We start from the raw sequence: 16,798 nt of genomic DNA on the forward strand, positions 1-16,798 counted from the left end.
TTGACCTTTTGTCCCTGATTTATTGCCTCCTCCACAGTGACTCCTTAATATCTATCTGCAGTTCTGACTGTAAGAGTTCGGACAGCTATTTTATTCTTCAGGCTGTTCAGCATATTAAAATGCCAAGTCTCTGCTTTATTTTGAGTCAGTTTAAATGACTTTACAAAGAACTTAGTGGGTCACTTTTAACACATTGTGTCCAAACTGCAAGGGCTCAGAAGTAGTACGGCTGCTAGGCTAAATGTTTATTGGGCATTGAGTTGACAGGGAGTTTACGCCGAGGTGCAGTTGTCTGTCCAGTATGACGAGTGCAGAGGTAAGCATGCATGTGAAGAAGATAATGAGGCTCAATCGAAAGCAAAAATCTGTCAGAGATACCTGTTCACCCAAAACCAGCAATTATGTATGTTCTAAATAAGCAGGTGTACACTAAAATTAGAAAACAGCAAACGAGCTGGATGACAGAGGAGCACAAGGCTTGTTGATGACCAGAAAATCATTTGCATGGTGAAGAAAAACCACTGGGACTGCACAGCACGTCAAGAATGCTCTGCAGGATGTAGGCATACGTGTCTCCTCCTGACCTCAGAGGATTCACCACATGCCAACCTCTGGTTAGATTCAAAATCAGAAAAGCCAGGTCGCACTATGCAAAAACATTCAAAAAGAACCTGGTAGAGTTCTGCAACAAAATCTGAAACAAAAATCTGCCTCTAAAATGATGGAAAGACGATAGTGAGGAAGAAAAAAAAAACTAACGGCCCATGACCCAAAGCCACAACCTCATTTGTCAAACATGATGCTGGTTATAGCTCGGGCATATACACATGGACTGACACACTGGCATTTATTGATGATTGCACTGCTGATGGAAGCAACAGCATGAAAGCAGCTAAAAGTTGCTGCAGTGAAGGCCCAGGGGAGCATCACCAGGGTGGATACAGAGTGTCTGCTGATGTCTGTATCTATCTATCATTTCTTTGTTAACGTCTCAATTTATTCATTATACATGGGATTAAAGCACTATTCTTTTCAATTAATTTACCACATTAAAACCATTTTTTAATTCAGCACAAGTAGTGATTTTATGCACATTACAAGTGAAAGTGGGTCAACAAAAAAGATCGCAGAAGAGAAAATAATAATTTTGAAAAAAAACATCTAGTGCCAGTCTTCATATATTAGGTGAAAATAATGTTTGCAATCGTCTAAGATGCAAAAAAAGTTAAAAAGACTTAAGGATTCTTTTGTGCTCACAGATGTAATTAAGATATATGTTAGTCAGATTTATAGATATTAGGTAAACAACTTGGGCAAGAACCTCAGATTTCGACTTGTCCCTCTTATGCTTTTACTGGCAAAGTGTCTTAGTTGTGAGTTAAAGATACCAAGACCACAAAGTGATTCAGACACATATACAGTTTGTCCACAGAGACACAGTCGCCTTAGTGGCTCTGCCTTTTTTCGGTATTCCCCACTATCAAACTCTGCAGCCGACATGCTTTATCTCTGGAGTCTGAGTCATCTATCTGGGGAAACTTGACATGTTAGAGTGTGGCTGACAGTCAATATAAGTCAGGGATCGCAACAACCAGAATACCAAAATACAATAAATTTAAAAAATGTGTTTTGGTAATATTCATTTTATTTTATTGAAAACATCACAATTATGTACTTTACATCTGTCTGACAGCAAGTCTATAATGCCCGCAGAAGAGGCTGGGGTGAAAAGCATGGATTTACGGCAATCCCTGAGCATAAACACTTCGTAAAACTAACTGATTAAAAAAAGTATGAAAGATGAAACTAGTTATAGTATTTTATCCTTGACTGGAAGAAGTCTGTGTGTCATCAATAAGGAGAGGTGTATGTATTGGAGGTTAGAATGAATGAGTGTTTATGGCTAAAGAACAAGTAAAAAATGTTTTGTCTGGATAATCTTTCTAAGGTTCCTTAATTTTTTCCATCTGGGAAAGCACGTGAAAAAAGGTTTTGGCAGGTAAAAAAAAGGTTGTTGTTGGTTGTAATACTCATTTCAGCCACAAGAGGCTGAAGTGAACCACTACCCTCATATATAGAGGGTAGTGGTTTACAGTGTGTGTGTGTATATATATATATATATATATATATATATATATATATTCATATTAGCAAATTATTTAACATTACTCTTTCTTTTTCTGAAAAGCTTGAGGAAGTCAGGTGAGGTAGCATAATGAGCAATGAAGTCCACATATCAAGCAGCTTGTGGTGGATGAGTGGGTCAACTAGGAGACTGGGGTTGGAAGCCATCCTGTTTTTCTTGATAAAAAGACAAAAATCACTTTTTAAAGTATCACAGATGAAAAAACAATTAAGGAACTTTAGAAAGATTATCCTTGCAAAACTTTTTTTCAACCTCTTCTTTAGTTATAAACATAGGAGAGAAAACAATTCAGAGCTGACTTAGAAAATAGATTTTTTTCCCCTCACTTTCCCCTCACTTGCCTCCATACAAATATAATTCAAGCAATCAGTTTATTTCTGTCTCAGACTGTTTGTAGGACTTAAACTACAATCTGCAGTGGAGGTCTCAGGCCAGAGAAGACATTATTTATATGCCATATTTGGCAGTAAATTATATGATACAAATTATTTGAATTGCCCAAAAAGGCGTTTGCACACGCAGATAGCATTACTTTTTCATACACTTTCAACGGTGGAAATACACCTTCCATTTTCCTTGACAACAAAAATCTGCAAGTGTGCATATCATAAAATATTTATGGAAACATAAAATTTACTGTATAGTGTACTTATAACATCACTTGTTACATGTAAGAGTGCAATTATTCATTTTAAGTGCTTACGAGGACATATAGGACCAATCTGGGGAACATTATATCTACATTTGTACCTTTTAGGCTGAAGAAACTACAGAGAAATAAACTTCAGAGCCAAAATCAGCAGAATTACAAGCAGCCAGATTAATAGATCAAAGGTCAAAGCTGAGGCAGAAATATTCATTGTCACTGACAAAAGTGCCTTGTAAAGAAATAAGAGCCTGAGAGGAAACAATAAAAGCTGTCTTTTTCTTGTGCACCTAAAGTTGGAGTCACTGCTTGTGTGGAAGACGTTTGGGTTTTTTTGTGTTCAGAAACATCAGGCTCGTACAAGCAGACCTGACTCCTCCTGGACTTTGGCGTCTGATGAAGACTCCTCTGTCATTTTGTGTACTGGGCGAAAGGAGAGTGTTCATTGACTTTGCCCTGGAGAGACGGAAGGAAACAACAAAGGGGTTAAGTGAAAGAAACAATCCCTAATAACCTGCAACATACTGTAAATGTTACAATGACTGAATTGGACATGTGGTGTTACAAACCTGCCTTACCAACTGAGCTAAACTTAACAGTGATTCAGCTAGACATGAGGAGTCTGTGTAACTGTTTCGGTTCCTCTGGACCTTCGTATATAATAAGTTGTGAAGCTGAGCAAGAGCAGTGTGCAGGATTTTGTTTCTCAAGACTGAAGTGACACTTTCTAACACGCCTTCATCTGAGATAGTTGGATGTGTGAATATTTCCCTTGAAAAATTCTGGTTAATGTTAAAATGTGTTTGATTTTGTTGTGAATCACAGGCAGGGAAAATAGATTTTTTTCTTGTTATTTTTTCAAGGACACAAATCATTTTTATATCATGTTTGTTTTTCTTTTAAAAAGAAACCTTTTTTTTTTTTTGTCCTTTCCGTATTTTCTTAGATAGAAAATAGTAACCTTTTTAATGACAATATCAAAATAAGTAAATTTTGCTGAAATAATACAAAAGCCGTTATTAAACAACATTCAATTAAGTAATTTCTCATTAAAATAGTATACAACCCACCACCCACCACCAAAACGACTTGCTCCAATACCCAGTCCATCACTTTTTTTTTTTAATGTAGCAGACCTGTCACTTATTAAACCTGCAAGTCGTCTTTTCATCATCACCTGCTCGGTTTGCAAAATCAACTGTTTTTGTGTTTGGACCCATATGCTGTTGACCATGTGCTGCATGAGCTGTGGTTTATGTTCATATTCTGTACACTCTGTTCTGCTCCAACACAATGTCCTGAAAGCATTTTACAGCATCTGCAGTCGTGTGGCAATAAAGATTTATAGACAGCTGGTGACAGTTATTCTATGGAGTGTTTTTCTTGCACCTCTGGTGAGAAATTGTCTCTGTTTTTTACACGGTGGAGCCCCGATTCTTGGTTAAACTTTCACTTCAATCATCTGGGGTGTCTGAATACTTGCTGACACACTGATGGAGTGCAAATGACAAGCTTTCATTTCCTAAGAAAGTGCTTAGCTGTCACACGCTCACCATACACTGTCCTGTTTGTCAGACTTCTAGTCAGCCTTCCTGTTTGTGTAAAGAAAGAGAGCAGCAAACCACTGTGCTCACTGCTGAGGGGAAAGGAAGAAATGACACATGCTAGTAAAAATGCTTTAAATGCAAGCCTTCACACACTGCCAGGGTTCACAGTTCAGAAAAGTGAGACAATGTACCACTGCCAGTTACAGCTTGTTCATGTTGTTGGTGTTGCCCCCTGCTGGTGGAAATACTAGGCAAGTTTCACACACCAGGAAAAACCTTCCTATATTTTTTTTTCATATCATTGTTTATTGTGTATTCTTCTTGGTTTTTAGTTTCATATGTTTTATTTGTTAGCTTCCTTCTTCACTTGGAGTTGATTTGCAATTTCCTTGTCTAAATGTGGTAGGAACTGGACAAGATGTTCAAGAGGTACACAAGTTTGTGTCATGTCAAATTGTCATGTCTACAAGATTTTGGCAGTCAAAGGCATCCAATATAAAACAAGACTGTCTGCAGCCATGCTTGTGACACTGTGAGGCTGTGCTTGGGCACAGTAATGCTTTCAGCTAAATATTAACCTCAGCATGTTCACAATGCAAACTTGCTGATGCTTACCAGATATAAATCATGCCATGTTCATCATCTTATACTGGTGTGTTAGCATGCTAATATCAACACTAATTAGCAATGAACACACATACAGTCAGGGCTGATGGAAATGTCATTAATATGTCATCAACCAAAATATGTCTGTTCAAAATTTCATGGCAATTCATCCAATAGCTGTTGAGATATTTCAGTCTGGATCAACTGGCTGATCAATACCGCTAGCATGCCTTAAACAAATGCATAATCAAATGTGTCATGAACCCAGATTTGTAAATATTGTATTTGTATGAAATTTAAGTGTTTAAAATGAGTTTTACCAAAAAAAGTTTTCTAACTCACCATCGGTACATCGTCAAGCCTCTCAAAGTTGGATCTTGATGATCGGACACATTTCACTGACGCCACCACCAGCACGAGGCCAAGGATAATACAAAAGATGCAGATGATGGCCACAAGGCCGGGATTTGTTGCCAAGTCACCTTTTCCTTGGTCATGTGAAAGAGCTGAGGGAGAGACAAAAAAACACATTTCTGTCTCTGCTGAAAAAAGTAAACAAAAGACCTGCAACTCTACATTTGCCAGCACAGGGCATCCAAAGTGTGTAATACATTATAATCAATGTGAAATTTACAAAACATCACTCTATGTACTGTCCTGCCAGAGCAGTGCTCTTTGTTATTACAGCTGTGGTGTGATTGTTCATTTAGAATTCATTTTCATGAGATTAGTTTACTGCAAACTAAACTAGCGAGACTGTCCTGTGAGCCCATAGGTCATCCGTGCAAACTGCTTATTACAACCCATTGTTTAGTTTTATCATTAGATGACCTTTAGCGGCCACAGTAATTATGACGGGACCTCGGGAGGAAGGAAGTTTAACAGAAAAAAGAGCGACAAATTCCTTGTTAAAGGTCCCATATTGTAAAGTGAGATTTCCATGTCTTTTTTTTATTATAAAGCTGGTCTAGGTGCTAAATAAATACTGTGAAAGTATCGAAGTGCTTAATCCACACAGAACTGCACACAGCCCATGTTCAGAAACTGTGCCTCACTGTGTTGTACTTCCTAATGAGACAAGAACAGGTTTCTGTTCAGTACTTTAACCAGCCTGACAGATAGTCATAGTTCTATTGAGTCATCTATTAACCCTCAGTAGTAATGACATCATGACCTTTTTTACAAATAAAATTTTGACTATTAAAGAAAAAATTCAGCACCTTCTTCCTACAAATGACTTGAATTTCACTACAGTGTGGACAGATGATGACGACAGATGGTTCAGAAGAACAAATTAACCCTGGGCTCTGACAGCGGTCTGACCTGGACTTGTTGTGTTCACGGTGGTGGTTGCAGTGACGTTTGGTGATCCTGACGCCTGTGGGGGTGTTGATCTCGGGGAAACTGTCTCGTCCAACGTCTTGTTGGTCTTTGTAGTCTCAGGAGGACGGCTGGGGTTGGTTTCCTTTGTCTTGCTGGGTGTTTGTGGGGACGTGGAGGATAGTGGTGGTGATGATGACATTTTTTCTGAAGTGACTGTTGTGCTTATCTGGTGTGGGGTAGTTTGCTGTGATGTGTTGGTGGTTTTCACAGTAGATGAAATGACATCATTTTTCGTTCTCACAGTCAGATTAGTGTGGTGCTCAGCATTTGTGGCTGAAGCTGGTGGTTGAGCTGCAGAGAAACAAAAAGCACAAACTATGTGATGATGCACAGCATTCAGACCTAATGAAGATAAGGCTGGTGGAGTGTGATTGGAGGCTTTTTAAGATAACAAAGCTGATATGCTAAACTAAAAGCAAAGGCGTAGTGAATTATGTGTATATCAATTATGTGTATGCACTGAAGGGGACTGTGGATCCACCTTCAGTTACACAGCTAAGCGTCCAATTTTCGTTAAATATACTCAGTGGAGGCAATTTTTGAAAAACCCAAACACACTAGCAGCTGGTCAATAGCACTCAAGTGAACTTTAAGTTGGCAGAAAATATGCGACAACAACCAAACAAGCGTCTGTTGATGAAGACTGTGTTGTTTGATCGAAGTAGGACCTCGAGGTGAGATTGTTTGGTCAACTATTTAAGCCCTTCTCTTGTCATTAAGTCACAGTTTAGTCAGAGGTTCAGATGAGGCTGTTGACTGTGTTTAATAAAGCAGAATTAACAGCCGGTAAGGTAATGATTTGTGGTCACTGGTGATTCAGAAAAATGGCTGGCAGTCAGCTGTACGTGTGTGTGCTTAAGTACCAGACACTGCAGTAGTGGTTTAACTCAGGAGCACTCTCACTGATCAAATATTTGCACCAGTTTCCACCCAGACATGACCTTTCCATTTACTTTAACTTCCTCTTATGATTTACTGTTAGCAGTTCATATTTCACTGTAATGAAATGTATGGGACAAAGTGCAGAGAAACAAACTTTGCAACACACATGGTTATATTTCTTGAATATAAAGGCTTAGTACAAGGCTGCATGTTTTAACAACTGGGCTCAAACACTGATCGATGTTACTGTTTTAGGTGTAAAAACTGTTTCCTGCATATTGAGGGAAAACCTGCAACCAGACTACCTCAGACAAACCTGCTGAACCTCCCCCTCACTGCAAGACATTTCCTGTTTGCATAACTTTGCATCTTTATAAGACTTCAACATAACGTTCAGGCAAATTCCCAAACGAGCGAACACGGGTAAAAATGTGAAATGTTGACTTACCTCTACAGGCTGTCACCGCAAACAGGGACACCAGTACAATGAGTTGCATCGCTGCAGGCATGTTGAGACAGGGAAAGATCAACGATCATAACGGCAACATTCAAGCACACACAGACACACTACATCCTTGACAGCAGGATGTGTTGAATGCCTGAGGAGGAGTGCTCTAAATGTTGGGTTGGTGCATATCAAATCTTTCATCACTGTTTGAATAAGGCTCTGTGTTTGCTAATAGCTCCATCCCTGCTGCTGTTATTCACACCAGCGCAGCTCACAGCTTTTTATTTCTAATGTATTTCAAGTGACATTTAAGTCTGTTTTTCTTGATTTCTGCTGCTGCGTGCTCTAACCTGTGAAGATTCATGTTGTCCCGAAAACAACTTTGACTTTGGTGCTTCTAAATACTCTCTTTGCTGCTGCTCTTTCCTGATGCACATAATGTTACGTTTTACTCTCTGTGCAGATGAAATCCCTTAAACATCTTTCAAGTATTATTCATATTGTTTGTTTGCACAAAATCAAATAAAAGATAAAATACATAGATATATATAGATTGAAAAAAAACATTACAAGATCAGACACAAGGTAATATTGATACAATCATACGATATGTGTAGGCAGCGCCAAGAATATGCTTATATGGCACCTCTTGAAGATAAATGACATTTCAGCAATAACTTTTCTACAATCAATATTCCAATGAAGCAAACTAAAATCCATATTATTGTAAATAGAAAGGTACTAAAAAGTCATTTATTCGTGTTGAATCACTTTTAGCATATTTTTTATCTTACTTTATTTTACTCCCGTAAACTCCTATTTTTAATTGTTAAATGTTACTCCTTATCATATCTTAATGTTATTTTATGTCATATGTAAAACACTTACATTTTAATTATTTTGCTTCTTGAAGATAAACCTTTGTACAACAGTACTGTCTGCTTGTATTGTATGTTTACAGTGTATAAAACAGCCCACACTTCAAAGTACATGGCAGAATTTTACACATAACTTTTACTGTTTTTATGTTACACGTTTAAATATATTAGTTACATTATCTTGGAATGACAAGATCACAGTATATTTGATTGTACACAAGTACAATGACAATAAGATTGGATTTCAACATGCTGTTGAAAGGTGTGAAAGCAAATTAAGATTATATTTTGAGTATTGTTAGAATTTGTATAATCATATGGAAAAATACAAAATAATTTCTCCTTGCCACACTGAATTGACAGAGCTATGCAATGATCACACAAAAATTCTGAACATCTAGAGTCTAAAATTGTTCCTGTTGTTGATGAGAACATCAAAGAGCAAAAGCTGCAATAACTTGAAATGTAATTTTCATTCATATATTTTGTCCAAACTTTGAAGGCTTCTATAAAATGTATAATTCAGATACAAAGTACCACAAGAAAGTCATTACATACTTTGAAAACAGAATTGCTGTTAAATGTTATTTATTTTATATCATTTGCTAAATTTTGTATAATTTAATTTTCTTGTTGCCATGTCTTTTTTCAAATAAACATACTGAAATTCAACAATAAAAAAACCCAATAAAACCCAAATACAATTCAGTAGCATAAAATTCTTTACAAATCTCTATGTCTCTTTTTCAGTTCTTTACACACATTTGTATGCAAATTCCCTGTTGACACAATTTCTATCATCACATAAACTTATTTATCATCTGACCTGCCAAAACTAAAAGTACTTAATTTATAAATTAGCTGCTGGAGATATGGAGTACAGAATGTCGTATTACATTTACAGTCACTAGTGTAAAACTACTGCAAAGTTTAAAAATAAATGAATTTTACATCTTCAATCTATCAGGAATCAAGTTTACACCTCGTGCGGTTGAGGATTCTGTGACATATAAATCATAGAAGTTCTTATATGTAACCATAATCACTTTATAGATTCACAATCATGCAGCAGCTTATAGGAACCTCACAGAGATAAACTGAAGACCAGGTAGAGATTATTTGGCATATAGTACTAGACTATATATTAAGGCAAAGTTTACACAGGTAAAATCGGTTGGCATCAAAAACACAGTAGCTGTTTAACATCAATAATGACTCTTCCATGTCAAACCAAAAAATAAAAATGACAGACAGAAAAGGAATGACATTCTGTTAAATTTTGGGCTGTTTAAAGCTTTGGGTACAACAACACAACAAAGATGATACTTTGTTTAGAAGTTCTGGAAATGAATTGTCTGTGGGCGTTTTAATCCTCCTGCTGCGACCACTCTCAACAACTGTGCAGTGGTTTAGGGCAGTGAAACAGCTTTTCTTCCCTGAATGCTCCGACAAGAGTCCACATCATTCAGACATAAACGGACAAACTGGACACAGAGAGTCCAGCGTTGCATCAGATTCAACTCAGTATCAGCATCTCCTCTGAGTCCAGACAAACACATGGTCGATTTAAACATGAGAGAGGAGTGGTTTTGCAGGAGGGAAAAGACCATCAGAATAACACCAACTGTAATAAACACAATGGTCTCACAGCATTTTGCAAAGGAGGAAAAGAATTTAACAGATAAAAACATCAAAATGTTCTTTTGCTTCCAGTGAATAACCTTACAGCTGAGCATGAACTCTAGGTTTTCTCCTCCAGAGGTTTGGACGCTTCCTGCTGTACATCCACAGCACTGCTGTCTGACACCAGGTCAGCATGCTGGCTGTCGTCCTGTCAGTGGAACAGAAACCAGTTCACACGTCAATTTTACCAATACCACGATATTTTTTTTAAACTCATGAGAAAGTTAGTTAGTTTCTCTCCTCATGTTTTCATTGTTCACAATGAACAACACAATTAATTGCAATACAGTGTAAAAGAGACACTTAAAAGAAGTACTTATTCTTATAGTGAAACCTCTTGATAGAAAAATCTATTATTTAGCTACTTCTATTATTTGACATACTGTACATTATAGATATACAATGCACAATAATAAATATCCTTTATTGTTTGTTAACCTGAATTTTAGTATGGGTGCTATGTTGCTATGTCAAAACACATAAGGCCCACAGTGTTGAAAAACTTAAAGCCTTAAAGTTTTTAAATGGTTATAATAAGAAAAAAAAACTCTAAACTAATTTCCTCTTATAATCCTTAAATCATAACATTTGTAGTTTAATACTGCAGTTAAACAGAATGACTGAGCAGTTGAGCAGAAGGTCCCTTTAATGACCTGTGTGGCTGACTTACTCTGTGTTTGAGGTAGGAGAGGTACGTGTCCCACCCTAAAGTGATAAAGTTGATGTAGAGGACGCGGTATTTGGGCGAGAGGAAGTAGAAGTTGATCATCTGAGCGGCAGGCCAAACACACCAGTCCGCCTGCAAGCAAGAACAACACGGATTAGCATATACAAACCCGGACAGATTACCCAGTGCAAACATTGTTAAAACTGTGAGAGGGGGAGGGAAGTGTGTTCCGTCAACTGGCCGGGCTGAGAAAATCAATCCAGGGCATGGGCCAAACACTGGTAAATATGGGCAGTGACTGGGAGGTTTTATTTGCTCTATCATCGACGGGGAGCTGTTTGATGCAGAATAGTGAGTAAATCTGCTCAACACAAGGACAAATGCACTTGGAGCTGTCAAGAACATGGTGTTAGATGAAAAGTTAAACGATCACCAGAGTTGGGGGCGCCTTGGTGGCTCACCTGGTAGAGTGCATACCATTAGTCCTAACCACAGCGGCCCGGGTTTGAATCCGACCTGTGGCCCTTTTCTGCATGTCATCCCCTCTATCTCTCCCCAACTAAAATGAGCACCTGACGATTGTATGCCTCTGTCAAGTCGTAGCTTACACCCATGAGTGTCCAGACAGGAATTTAATAAAAGGTATTAATTGTTTGTCATCATAATTAGTGTATGAATTGTTGAGTGGTCAAAGGTCAAGATGAGTGATCTTGACCATTGACCACCGAAATCTAATTGGTTCATCCTTCAGTCCAAGTGAATGTTTGTCCCAAATTTGAAGAAGTTCCCTCAAGGACTTACTGAGATATCATGTTCGTGAGAATGGGACGGGCTCGTATGTATGTACACACAACCCGAAAACAGAATGCTTCCGGTCACGGCTGTCGCCGGTGTGGAGACATAAAAAGCTGCGAAATCAACTTCTCATCTCCTGGTTAGACCAATGAAGAACTTGTGATGTGATGAGTGAATGACAGGGTGAGAACATGTGCAATGGACTGCTGCTCCAGATCTGAAGGTCAGACCCTGACAGGTGTACTTGCCTTATAAAATTCCCAGAACTTGTCCTTGAACTCCTCCAATCCTTCGGCTACTGTGTGTCCCTCCATGACACCCATACCTGCAATAAACAGAGTAGTCCGTCTGATGTGCGTCAGATAAGGTGAGAGGCTAGCGGTGAACTCTTACAAAACAATGACTAATGGTCCCACACACACCATCAGTTGAATTCACACTGTTTATCACAGGCGACCTTTGAACTCCACCTCTGATATCAACAAACGCCTTCTTTTGTCTTACTTCACCCACGTCTTTAAGACCAACCTTTGACTCTGTACACTCTGTCTTACGTGTGTGTGTGTGTGTGTGTCATAGAGAAACTGTTTATGCACTAACATCCTGATCAATGTTGAGGTGTATATGTGTGCACTAGGGGATGAAGCTGCTTAGGGCTTATAAACTCTGAAAGTCTTCTCACCTAAAAAATACCACAAGCCGATTGTTGGCGAGGCGATCATCTGGTCCACCAGAACCTTCTTACCGACCGTGTGCATAGCTCTGCCCACATAGATTCTGTCCAGCCAGGAGTACCAGTAGTGCAGCAATGGACCCATGGAACAGCCCACGGCAAACATGCGACCTTTAGGGGGACAGTAATAAGAGAATTAATTAATAGCTTGCAACTCAGTTCAGGAAACCTCTGTGGCTCTCTTCAATATCGGCCAACGTAAGAGTCATTCCCTTGGTTGAGAAAGTTGATGGATAGCCAGGGCCAAACATGGTATGGGTGACTCTGACAAGTTTTGGTTAGTTAGGATTGACTTCTTGCTCTGAGACTCTAAGAGAAAGAGTCTGTGGTCTGAGAGGAGTTTGCATATTATAGTATTTCCAAAGAGTGCTATGGTATTACCATGTAATGCATGTATGTTAGGTATCGGGTAGTGGCCTCCCTTCCTTGGGTTAGGGTGTAAAAGAATAAAAATGCAAAGAAAATATTTCAGGCAGAAACTGAAAGATTGACTCTCTCTCTCACCTGTTCTCCTCCAGTCTCGGACTCTGCCTGGCTCTCTGCGGGTCTCCCGGCTCTGCTGCAGGAAATCTCCCAGTGCCAGCATGCCTCCTCCACTCAGGGTGTTGGTGAGCAGCAGGTTCCGGCCCTGGAAAAACGGCCGCCAGAAGAACTGTATCCGAACCAGGAACTCTTTACCCGCCTGGGGAAGCATGATGTTTGGACTGCAGAGAGCGCACTGTCATCTGCAGAAGAAAAAAAGCTTACTATCACTTTCTGTGTTAAATCTATTTTCAAAATACTGAATATGGAGGTCCTATCCAGTATTAGTAGGGTGTTCCTAATAATTTGCTCATTGAGTGTATGATCTACAAAAAGGCTGTTTATCAGTTATCCATTGATATTGATGGGTGGCCACTGGGCAGCCTCCTAAAGATGCTACACCTCCAAGAAAGATGTTTCAAAATAAAAGTATCTCATCTCCCACATCTCTCAGTCTCAAAATATTATCACAAAAACATGAATAGAATCTAAAAACTCTGAGGACTTTAAACTGTGAATACTGTGTACTAATATTAAGTTATTAAAATCATTACGAAACACAACTTTAAAAATTCTATTCACTTAATTCACTTTGGATGTGAGCTTTTAAGATTCTACATTATCAGCCTTATCTTTTCAAGTAAGTTAATATGATCCCCCCTCTTGGTCCTAAATTGATTCGATCAATACCAATAAAAGAAAAATCTATCAGTGAATGTTTGGTTACGGCAATTATCAAAAACGTTTATATAGATAAATTCTCCATCAATCGACTAATCAATTAACACACTATTTAATTTCAGCTCTAGTACATTATATTCTTTGTTTAACAGGTGATGATAGTATATATGTTTACAACTTGCTTGTGACTGGATAAATAAAGTTTTTTAAGTTTCTAGTAAAGTTACTGATGATTGTTTCTTCAGATAATAACAGGTGTTATTTACAGTTTTATGGTTCAAAGCTCATGCAGTCAGATTAGGACTGCTACAACCGATTATACTAATTGTCAATTAATCTACCAACCTTCTTTTAATCAATTGTTTGGTCTTTAAAATGTAAAAGATCAGTTAAAAAAAAAAAACAGCCCATCACAGATTACCAAACTCAAAGAGTACGTCTTCAAAAGTCTTGGTTTGTACAACCAGTTGTCCAAAACCCCAAAATATCAGGTTGATATATTTTGTCCTTCCACTAATCTTTAAAGTATCAACTAATTTCAGCTATAACATATTACATTCTTTGTTTAACTTGAATAAAGCTTTTGTGTTCATTTACATCTGACAGTTATTTTCAGATAAACACCAGCTCCTTCTTCAGGTGCTAACGTTTAGCCGTTGGTTAGCGGTCAGGCTAACTTAAACTAGGATAAACAGCTCGGCTGTTCTGACTGTGAAGCCAGAGACAACCGTTTAATGTAACGTTTTCTACTAGGCACAACACAAACGCAGACATTGAACTCTGCGTACAAAAACAAACATTCAGTTTTTACAATGAGCCGCATGAATGTTGCATGAGACAAACCGATGAGTGACGTCCTAGCCGGTGCTGCGTTGAAGTCGGTTTCAAAGTCGATACGTGTATCCCATCACCTTAACCTGAGCCTAACCTTATCTCTAACACCAACAACTCGTCTTTGCGGTGCTTAACCTGACTCCCACCTTACCCCAACCACAGACAGTTATCTCTGCTGTCACTAATTTTAACTTTACCTAACCCCTTAACATAATCTACATGCGGGAAACAAAGGTGGAACGGACTTCGGCACAGACCTATTTTACAGAGTATAATAAATGTTTGAGCGCCACCTGGTGGTCTGGAGGTACAATGTTCAAAGGTGCTCCCATAAAGTGCTCCATAAAATAAGGCAATTATGGAAGAAGTGCCTCCATAAATGTAAGAAGTTCTTGTTTTTCCAGGATTGGTTTGACAATTAAATCCTATTGGTGGGTCGGCTTTTCAACAGTGAAGGTCTTTTACATATTAGGAATTTAATGAGAAATTTGGTCTCCCTATTACACCCAAAGAATACTTTATCACTTTCTGATACAGTGCCATTTATGAAGGATGTTTTAAGTTGTAATGAATGTCTAATTGATGGTTGATAAATAATTTACTTTCTATAGCAGTTATAGGCATTAAAAAAAGACCAGCTTTTGAGTTCCCAGGTTGTGGAAAATCTTCCTCCAGAATGACATTCAAACAGACCTCTCCAATGAACTGTTTGACCTTTTTTTTTTTTCTTCTGGGAAAATGGCTGCAGGACACCTGCACCAAAATCCATTTATAAACTGGTTATTCACACTTACAGCTGCAGACTTGATGCATTGTAGAACTCATGACTCACACTTATGACTGCAGGTGACTGATTAACTTTTGCTCATGGCTCATTTGAAACTATGACCCTTTATTAATGTCATACTCACATTTATCACTGAAAACCACCTTTAGGACATTGTACACAATTTCTGTTGTGTGTTTGTGTAGAAAGGGCTCCTCCTTGTGTTCCCTCACTGTAACTGCTGAGAATTATGAGTAAAACTATCACCATTTATATTTTTAAGATAAGTGATTATTGTTCCATACCTATTATGTTATTATGTTTTTTTTTTAAGTAATTGTGATTTCCATTAAACTTTTTATGATTCATCATCGCAAACAACTTTTTGTTAACTTAAACTCAGTGAAATCATCAAAAGACTTTGTTACTAGCTTACTATAAACTTAACATGTGTACTGTGTGTGTTTATTATACTTGATTAATCATTTTGCATTACATGACTTGTGACATGTATGAGGGCAATATTACTCATACTGGTTACACTTTCAGGGTTCAATGGTCAGAACAATAAAAACTCAATATGTTTAATGTTAATGACAGAATTTAGTCTGAGAGGACAATGACAGCTGCATCAGCTGATCACATGTTCATCATAAATCCAGCTCAGAACCATCATTAAACACCTTGTTCTTATGGTTTACAGACATATTAAATTCAGACATATGCATACAGTACGTATTACATATACTATACTGTATGTAGTTAAACAGTTAACAGAAATGACTGTATCCCTGACCTTGGAAACAGAATATATGTGAATATAAAGATGGTGACAAATTAAAACCGGAAGAATGAGTGGAGAAACAGGATGACAGTGTCGCCTTCCACAGGTCAGGTGAATGGTTTGATGAGGAGGAAAATTATCATTTGCTGTGGCCTTCACAGTCACCAGATCTCAAAAGTGTGTGTGTGTGTGTGTGTGTGTGTGTGTGTGTGTGTGTGTGTGTGTGCTCTCAACTTCCTTGTTCAATGTTCATGGTACAAGTTGGATAGTGGAACAAGCTGACGTTTTGGTGTGCAGAACTAAATTGCACGTCTTCATTAAAAAGGACAATAATACACGTAAAGTGTTAACAGCGTTTAGGCAGCATCATCAACATACATTTGCACATAGCACAAGTAGGAGCAGTATTGTACTTCATGCATTGACCTGTTACTCAATATGCAGTCTAGAGTGACTTTGTGTTTTATTTTTATCCCTGTCATCAGATCAAATCAAACTCAAACTTAATCAAGCAGTCTCTGATACACCATAGGAATGTAATGTACGCAGGCAAAAGTCCATTGTCCATTGTTCAAATCAGGTTTTGTGTTTTCTTGATGGTTTATTCATTCATACATCCCTGCCTAATTGTTATAAAATAAAACCAAATAGACCAAATAAACAACAAGAAATACAAAGCAAACTCAAGAAAGAGGCTTACTAAAATAAATACTAAAATACTAAACTAAGTGGCCTACTAAATTAATCAAGACTAATTAAGATCAGGTGTAGGATGTTCAAAAAATCATTTGTTCAGG

General features: G+C 38.0%; 2 protein-coding genes across 3 annotated transcripts; both read right to left on the reverse strand.

Moving 5' to 3' along the window:
• Positions 1-1,625: 1,625 nt before the first annotated feature.
• LOC130170410 (endomucin-like) lies at positions 1,626-7,815 on the reverse strand. The gene is made up of 4 exons (XM_056377661.1): positions 7,659-7,815; positions 6,269-6,619; positions 5,288-5,451; positions 1,626-3,248 (listed from the first exon to the last, which is right to left on the reverse strand). The coding sequence occupies exons 1-4, from the start codon at positions 7,717-7,719 to the stop codon at positions 3,204-3,206; spliced, it is 621 nt and encodes a 206-aa protein (XP_056233636.1). The 5' UTR covers positions 7,720-7,815; the 3' UTR covers positions 1,626-3,203.
• Positions 7,816-8,654: 839 nt separating this feature from the next.
• Positions 8,655-14,696, reverse strand: mpv17l2 (MPV17 mitochondrial inner membrane protein like 2). 2 transcript variants are annotated; one of them, XM_056379611.1, is made up of 6 exons: positions 14,461-14,696; positions 12,919-13,139; positions 12,364-12,525; positions 11,930-12,006; positions 10,890-11,018; positions 8,655-10,367 (listed from the first exon to the last, which is right to left on the reverse strand). In XM_056379611.1, the coding sequence occupies exons 2-6, from the start codon at positions 13,106-13,108 to the stop codon at positions 10,278-10,280; spliced, it is 648 nt and encodes a 215-aa protein (XP_056235586.1). In that variant the 5' UTR covers positions 13,109-13,139; positions 14,461-14,696; the 3' UTR covers positions 8,655-10,277. The 2 variants fall into 2 exon arrangements, with proteins under 2 accessions (XP_056235586.1, XP_056235587.1); XM_056379612.1 differs by lacking the exon at positions 14,461-14,696 and adding an exon at positions 14,242-14,448.
• Between the last annotated feature and the right edge of the window lie 2,102 nt (positions 14,697-16,798).

This window comes from Seriola aureovittata, chromosome 6, assembly GCF_021018895.1.
Source record: "Seriola aureovittata isolate HTS-2021-v1 ecotype China chromosome 6, ASM2101889v1, whole genome shotgun sequence".
Lineage (NCBI taxonomy): Eukaryota > Metazoa > Chordata > Actinopteri > Carangiformes > Carangidae > Seriola > Seriola aureovittata.